This window comes from Mus caroli, chromosome 8, assembly GCF_900094665.2.
Source record: "Mus caroli chromosome 8, CAROLI_EIJ_v1.1, whole genome shotgun sequence".
Taxonomy (NCBI): domain Eukaryota; kingdom Metazoa; phylum Chordata; class Mammalia; order Rodentia; family Muridae; genus Mus; species Mus caroli.
This window is the reverse complement of record NC_034577.1, coordinates 111,007,646-111,016,030: the sequence shown is the minus strand read 5'-3', so window position 1 is coordinate 111,016,030 and position 8,385 is coordinate 111,007,646. Positions and strand designations below refer to the sequence as shown.

The 8,385-nt window shown below is 50.0% G+C and overlaps 1 protein-coding gene across 1 annotated transcript in view; it reads left to right on the top strand.

Annotated features, from left to right (window-relative positions):
* Window positions 1-4,664: 4,664 nt before the first annotated feature.
* Window positions 4,665-8,385, top strand: part of Cotl1 (coactosin like F-actin binding protein 1) — a 30,212-nt gene continuing 26,491 nt past the window's right edge. The window contains exons 1-2 of the mRNA XM_021169751.2: window positions 4,665-4,915; window positions 5,015-5,097. Coding sequence (XP_021025410.1) covers window positions 4,839-4,915; window positions 5,015-5,097 — 160 coding nt within the window. The 5' untranslated portion in view covers window positions 4,665-4,838. The remainder of the gene's footprint in view (window positions 4,916-5,014; window positions 5,098-8,385) is intronic.

The window sequence follows — 8,385 nt, the reverse complement described above, 5'->3', positions numbered from 1 at the left end:
TCATGGTTGGTGATGCCAATAAATGGACATATGGTTTCCTCTCAAAAAAAAATTACACTTTAAAAAAATTTATGTGTGTGTGGGAGGAGGGGCACACTTCAGGGAGAACACTATTTATTTTATTTCAAAGTTATCTGAAATGGGCCTGCCAGATGGCTCAGTCAGTAAGGGGGCTTGCTGCCAAGCCTGAAGACCTGAGTTTGATCCCCAGGACCCACACGGTGGAAGAAGAGATCTGACTGCCACAGGTTGTCTTCTGACCTCCACATATGCACACTGGAGCATGCCCACGTGCTTTCCACCCATACACCTATAAAACAAACATGTTAAATGTCATGAAAAGACTCTGAAGTAGGCTTGGGGCTGATGCCTGCCCAGCCCTTACCAATATGCAACCTTAACCTTTGTGCAACCATTGGGCTTCCACCCTGGGCTTCGTCGGAGTGGATCATAAGTAACATTGCCAACAGTCAAGAGCCCCAAGACTGTACTTTCAGTTCCCACTTAGGCAGCTTAATCCTTCCAACATTCCTGAGAACCTCTTTGTAAAGCGTTGACAATTGGTGAGATCAGCTCAGGTTATAAATAGCCCTGCCTATAAATATCTCTTCCCAGGGAGGCACCTGTCTCCAGGTGCAGCATTTGCCTGGGGAGGGAGAGTCGGGTGTATGCTATGCCAAGGTGGGTGTGGGTGGGAGGAAGTCGGGTGTATGCTATGCCGAGGGAGGGAGAATTGGATATTTGCTATGCAGGGGGGAGGGGGTGTTGGGGAAGTCGGGTGTGTGCTATGTGACCTGGCAGTTCAGCTGAAGAGAAACTTTTTTCTTTCAATTTTTAGCTTCAAGGAAAATGAGTCTGTCAGGTTTCTGCAGGGGTGGAAATACAGCAGTGGATTACGATGGGTGTTGCTGGTTTGTTTTTAAAGGTTTTTTTTTTTATTTGTTTGTTTTATTTATGTATGAGTGTGTGTGTCTGCATGAGTTTGTGAATACCATGTGTGCAAATGTCTCTAGACGCCAGAGGGGGGCCGGAAACCCTAACACTGGAGTTACAAAGGATTGCTTACCGTAAAATGGGTGCTGGGAATTGTACAGGGATCCTCTGAAAGATCAACCAGTGCTCTTAACCACCGAGCCATCTCTCCAGCCCTTGGTTCTTGTTTTTGTCTCGAGACAGAGTCTCAGGTAGCCCAGGCTGGCCTTAAGCTGGCTGTGTAGCCAAGGATGACCCTGGACTCCTGATCCTCCATTCTCTGCCTCTTGGGGACTAGATTTTTTGAGCCTGATTTTTGTCAGAAGATCTTACTCCGTAGCTCTGGCTGTCCTGGAACTTATTCTGTAGATTCAGCTGACCTGAAATATAAGTCTCTCCTCCTGCCTCTTTTTCTGGGGTCCTGTGGTTACAGGTGCAGGCGACCACACCCAGCCAGATTACTTTCTGTGTTGTGAAATTCTATGGATTCCAACTGAGGTCAAGGATTACAGCCCTGCACATCTTGTATGTAGTTGTTTTATTGACGTTTCCTTAGCTGAGCAGACAGATGGGGTTTGTACTAATCAGAATTCAACCGTTTACATGTTCATCCCAGTAGAGGGCGCCCTCAGCAAGGAGCAGAAAGAACAGTTGCTGCCCCAGGGAGTTAATTCCGTTTACCCACTTAGGTGATTGATATCATAGTGCCTAGAAGGTAGAGCTAGAAGCTGTAAGGTTGACTTCACTTTATTGATAATAATTCCTTCCTTCCTTCCTTCCTTCCTTCCTTCCTTCCTTCCTTCCTTCCTTCCTTCCTTCCTTCCTTTTTTTTCTTCCTTTTTTCCTTTTTTTGTTCCTTCCTTTCCTTTATTTTTGAAGTAGAGAAGATTTTTCTATTTAGTTTTACCCAACCTAGAAAAAACTGTGTAGCCTTGGCTGGTCTACAATTCAGAGATCAGTCTGCCTTCTCTGTCTTGGGATTAAAGTCCATGTACCACCATTCTTGGGTCTTTGGTAGTAATGTCATACGAATAAACAATATATTCGCTAGACAGTGGTGGCACATGCCTTTAATTCCAGCGCTTGGGAGGCAGAGGCAGGTGGATTTCTGAGTTTGAGGCCAGCCTGGTCTACAGAGTGAGTTCTAGGACAGCCAGGGCTACACAGAGAAACCCTATCTTGAAAAAAAAAACCACCCCAAAACCAAACCAAACCAACTAATCAAGGAAACAAGCAACAGGAGCTGGAGAGATGGTTCAGTTTGCTTGTTGCTTTTCAAGAGGACCCAAGTTCAGTTCTCGGTACCCAGGTCAGGCAGCTCACAGTCCCCTGCAACTTCAGTTCCAGGGGGTTTGTCGCCCTTCTCTGGAATCTTCTCATGTCTCTAAGGTCATCTGAAGGCCTGGCCTGGTGGCACACACCTGTACTCCCTGCATCTGGGAGGTGGAGGCTGGACCAACAGTTCAGGGTTATTCTCTGCTACATAGTAAATTACATAGCCTGCTTGGGCTACATGAGACCCTTTCTCAAAAAACAAACAAACAAACAGACAAAACACACACACACACACACATGAAGGGGAAAATAATATAATCAGCAAGGTGTTTGCCAGGGAAGCAGGAGGCCCTGATTTGACCCCCTGAACTCACATTTAAGGAATAAAGCCACACAGTGGCTCTGCTTATTATAATCCCTGCACTGGGGAGGTTAGAGAGCAGTTGCAACCCTGGGGTTGAATGGCCTGCCAGACTTGGTAAGCTCCAGGCCAGTGAGAGACCCTGACTGACACGACAAGGTGAAAGGCACCTGAGGTCCTCTGCTTCACATGGTCATAAGGGAGGGACACACACAGATATACAGACACACACAAATAGCCACTGGACCTGGCCGGTCACACATGTCTTTGCGATTTGAGTGGTAAATAGTTTTCGTGGGGTTTTGTTTTTGTTTTTTTTTTTTTTTTGCTTTTTTTTTTTTTCATTTTGAGGAAAGTAGTATTTTTTTCTTGGCAGCTCTGCCCCAATCCCGTGTGTGTGTGTGTGTGTGTAGTTTGTATTGAGATAATTTCATGTAGCACAGGCTGGCTTCAATTATCTATGCATCTGAGGATGACCCTGAATTTCTTGATTCTCTTGCAGACAGCTCCCAAGTACTAGGATAATAGGTGTCTATCACTATGCTTTTTATTTATTCGAATGTATGTATGTGGGGTGTGTGTGTATGCATGTGTATGTGTACCCATGTGTGTGTGTGCATGTATAAAAGAGTGTGGTGTATATGTGTGTATAAAAGATTGTAGTGTGTGTGTATGCATGTGTGTGTGTGCATGTGTGTGTGTGTGTGTGTGTGCAGATGCCTACAGAGGTTAGAGGAGGACATCGGATTCCCCTGGAGCTGTAATTACAGACATGGGTACTGAGAAAGAATCTAAATTCCTCTAGCAGAGGATAAACCGTCTCTCCTAATCTGAGACAGGGTCTTATTTTGTAGCCCAGCCTGGTTGTCAATGTATAACCCTTCTTTCTTAGCCTCTTGAGTTCTGAGCTGCCTGGTGAGGTACTGTGTCAAGACTTTTTCTTTTTTCTTCTTTTTAGGTGAGGTGCTGAGAGAGAGAACCTGGGACCTCACAGATGCTGGCTCTCGGGGCCACACCTTCAGGCCTAAGGGTTTTCCTATCCCTTATACGTGTTCCAGATCTTTTCAGTTTCTGTCTATGATCCGTTTTAGTCAATAGCAAACCAACAGTGACCTCTTTTGATGCCCGCCCCGGTTTCTGTACATCATTTCAGTTAAGGCTGAAGGCACCTGCTGAGGCTCCCTGAGGCTCATCTTACCACGGGGAGAGAGCAGTCCTCTTGATAATGTTTCAGGGCTTGCCCTATGGCTCGGGGCTGAGAATTACAAGCAGTTCTAGAGCTGGGCCTCCAGGGCCAGCCTTTCACCTGCCGGTAGGACAGATGGTGGTGGAGTAGTGAATGAATGACCCAGTAAGGGAGTTAAGGATGCCACCCCCATCCCGCCCCAGCACCCCATGTGACTGCAGATAGCCAGGCTACAGAGTCAACAGTGATTCTCTTTCCAAATGAAATGCTTCCTTCTTTCCACTTCTTCCCTTTCCAAATCCAAAGAGCAAACAAACACTGGGTTAGGGGCGCCAGCCTTGGCCAGCCTGGCTCATCTGAGTGCTGACTTAACTTATTCTTCTGAAGGAGGGGGAGGGGTGGAGAGCTCTGCAGCCCAGCTCACTGGTAGAGGGAACGAGGGAGGAAGAGAGAATAAGAAGATTCGAGGGAAGATGCAGGGGAAGAAGAGGAGAAGGAGGAAGGAGGCCTTAGGACGGAGGGAAAAGGGGCTTGGGGTGGGATAAATAGGAGAGATGAGAAGGCAAACAAGGTAGAGGCTGAAAGAAGAGGAGAACAACGGCGTAAGGGAAGGAGAGGAATGGAGGAGAGAGGGAAGGAGGAAGAAGAGCGAGATCGGAGAACACAGAAGGTGGTGGAAGGAGCGAGGGGCTGGGGCCCACGGAGTGGGGAGGGAAGAAGGCGGAGGAAGGGAAGACGAGGAGGAAGGGCCCCCCTCCAGCCCTCCGCGGAGTTGCGCAATCCGCACAGACTGGGATTGGCCGCCGGATGTGCGAGACGCTCCGCCCCCGCCCCGCCTGACCAATGGGAGCGGAGGGGCGTGGCCTTCACGGGAGTAGAGTCCCCGCGCGCGCTCTGGCTCTGCAGTAACCGCGGGCCTCTCTCCGAGGACCTTAGCTTGCTGTTGCGAGCGGCCACCTCCCCTGCTCACTCTCGGAGCCCGCTCGACCCTCGTAGCGGATCAGGGACGCGTTCACTGGTTCCGGCAGTGTCCTCGCGGCGGCCATGGCCACGAAGATCGACAAGGAGGCGTGTCGCGCGGCGTATAACTTAGTGCGGGACGACGGCTCGGCGGTCATCTGGTGAGCAACGCCGCGGGGCCGGGGAAGCCAGTAGTGACCTGCTTCGTGCCGCTCGCCGCCGCCGCTCACCTATGTTTCTTTTCTTCCTCCAACCCAAAGGGTGACTTTCAGATACGACGGCGCCACCATTGTCCCCGGCGATCAGGGAGCAGATTACCAGCACTTCATCCAGCAGTGCACAGGTAGGGCGACCCTCATGAGACCTTTTGAAAAAGGGTGGGCACCCTGGGCAGCGAGCTGCTGGGCGTCCAAGCAGCAGCAGATCTGGGCTGGGGCTTTGTTTGTATGTTTGTTTTGTTTTTGTCTTTGTGTTTTTGGAGATAGGGGCTCACTATATATCCAGGGTGACCTCCAACTGGCCATCCTCTTGCCCCAAGCGTCTAGTTCTGGTAGGGTGGGCGTGCACAGCCATGCAAAGCTCTGATCTGAGCTTTCCAAAGTCCCGAGTGTATCCCAACCCCACCCTGCCCCCAACCCCTGTGGACATCACCATCAAGTGACCCGAAGAGATTCCTCCCCCGGTAGTGTCAGACGGCTTCTTCCGCTCCCGCTCCCTGTGGTTCACTGGGTTTCCAGGTCAGAAGGGGCAGTTCAAACTCCACCCTCTCTGATTGGTCAGTGAACAATAAACGCCGAAGCCCCTGGGGGCTGCAAGCTAAAGGCAGAACCCAGGGCCCCACCCTCCTTTCTCCCTTCCATCTTTGTCCGTATCTGCTTCTATACAAGCCTTTAATTTGAAGAGTACAGAGACACGCACCAAGAACGTGTATCTGATGTTGCTATACCAGGCCTGGATAAAGAGAAGGTGACTTGTGAGGTCCCAGCGGCCAGTTTCCTTTGGAGCGAATGGCCACTGGCTGGGGTGGGGCATGGAGAGCTGAGATTGCTCCATGGTTTTGTGTGGAGGAATCACGCAGATGTGTGACTTACTAAAAGCATCCCAGGGAACCCTAAGGTTTGTGTGTGTTAAGCTTCCTTGGGAAGTGTGGACCATGAAAGAACACAGGGCCTGAATGGCCACAGCCCCCGTAGAACAGCTCAACACCATTGGTAAAGAGATCTCTAAAGGAGCTGGTGTGCAGAGCAGCTCAGCATATTCTGGAAACAGAGGCAGGGGGATGGAGAATTGGAGGCCAGCCTAGGCTGGGCATCCCCGTGCCTTCCGGAAAAAGAGCCTTTAAAGAGATTGGAAGTAAGAGACCCCGGGGCTCTCCTGTTGTGTCTCCTGTTGTCTTTAGCTTTGGAACTAATGTCAAACAAAAGCAGGCCACCTAGGAGCTAGGGTGTGGACTCCTGGGGATGGCTGTGGATTAGAATCCCTCTTGGGCTGCTTTCCAGTTGGGTGGGTTGGGGCCAGGTCCCTGGGGGTGGGGGTGGGGGTCACCTGATCTCTTGTAGTGCTGCTGTGAGATTGATTGATCCCAAGTGTGTGTAAGAGTTCAGGACAGTGCTGGTCAGAGTCATTGGTGACAAGCAGACAAAAAAAAATTTTAAAAGTCAGGGTCATGTGACTTCTTAACTGCTTTCTTTCTTCTTCTTTTTTTCTTTCCTCTTTTCTTTCTTTCCTTTTTTCCCCCCAATACAGGGTACGAACACAGGGCATTGAATAGGCTGGCCACATGCTCTACCACTGAGGTACATCTCAGCTTTCTTAAAAAATTGAAACCATTTTAATTTGAGACAAGTTCACACTCAGTAGCACAGGCAGTCCTTGAACTTGCGATCTTCCTGCTTCTGCTTCCTGTTTTCTTTAATTGCTTTCTGGCCTCAAACTTGGCTGTGTAGCTAAGCCTGGCCGGAAACTCCCCGATCCTCCTGCCTCTGCCTCCAGAATGCTAGGATGATAGGCTTGCATCACCTTGCCCGGTGGCATAACGTTCTTAATTGAATCATCTTTTGCATTTAGTTCGTCTCAAAGGGCATTCACTTTGTGCAGTGTGGTACTAAGATTAGTTAGTGTGAGATTGTGTGTCCGCGTGTAAGCATTCTCCTGGCTAAAATGTCTCCTGGGAGTTGCTGCTAGATTCTATATTCATTGCTTTTGTAAATAATTCACTTAAAACAACATCGCTGTAAAGGGCGATATCGCGGAGTCAGTGCGCAGGATCTCAGCCGCTCCGACTGCAGCAAATGCTTCCAACCTGGGACAAGTTGCAGACTCAACTTTCCCAAAGTTGGCGCACCATCAGTAGGATTGTCCCCAGAGTCTCTGGGGCTGGGTGCCACAGGTCTGCTTCTCTCCTCACCGGGAGCCCACCCCCAGCCCTCCTGCCTCTGTGACTATTTATTTACACCACTAAGCTGGAGAAGGTGACAGAGCTGGAGGCCAAGCATCCGGCTGTAGATTCCCAGCTGATGCTCCTGTTGCTGCACATCCGGCCTGGATGCTGCTTGGGGGACACTTCCTTCCTCTGGTGGGCTGTGGTTTTCTGCTCAGATCTCCCATGGCTAACCCTCTACTGGGATGGGATGGCAGTCGTCTGGCGTCTGAGCTAAAAATGTTCTGCAGGCTGCTTGTTGGTCCCTGTGAATGGACTGTGGGATCGAGGCTGCAGCTGCAGTCTGCTCTCTCTTCCCAGCCATCTGGTGGACATTGTACAGATGGATCTGCTTGCCACGTCTGCTCTCTGTCCCTCCCCCATGAGGCCTCCTGAGCCAGGGACCCCACCCTCAGCCTTCCTATTTGTAATCTTACCTACTCCCACTGTACCTGACCTGGGTGTCAGCCCTGCTTCCGGTGGGCTGGCTCATTCTGAAGATTGCAAACCAAGGCCCAGAGAGGTTAAGTGACTTACCTGACACCTAGGGAGAACAGCGCCAGGTCTGGACTCTGGGGCCCATTGTTCTTGTCCCCAAGGAAGTGGTTTAGAGGCTTCTTCTTTATGAGACGGTTTGCAGACTGGAAGATTTGCTTATTGTGGGGCAGGGAGAGCCCTAATTCCCTGTCAGCTGCCTTGGCAGGCCCCAGAAGAAAGGCTTTCCCCCTTACTCCCAAACACCTCAGCGATGTATAGGGTTCCACCCTGCCTTTCCTGTGGAATTATCTCTTTTCAATAATTACAAAATTAATAACAGAATGAGTATATAAATATTAGTTAACCAAGTTACTTTTAATTCCTGTAGTTTTCATCCTGAGACTCTCAGTGGGTGCTTAGCCCTAGCACACAGTGGGCCAGCCTACATCCAGCCTGCGATGGCCTCCTGTGGCACTAAACCTTAGCCTGGGTCTATTTGCAGGAGCTGCTTGGTCCGTGGGGAGAACTGGTTGCCATGGTACTGAGGGGTGCAGGCTGTGCCAATGTTCTGAGTTCAGATTCATGTTCCCGAAGCAGACAAGCTGCCCATCTGTTGACCCTTCTGCCACAGTGAAGACAGCAGGAGTGTATGCTTAGGGCATAGTATGTTCCTCAAATGTCCCTGAGTAGGACTAGCATTTTATTTGGGGACAGAGGTCCTGGGGAAGCAGTGTA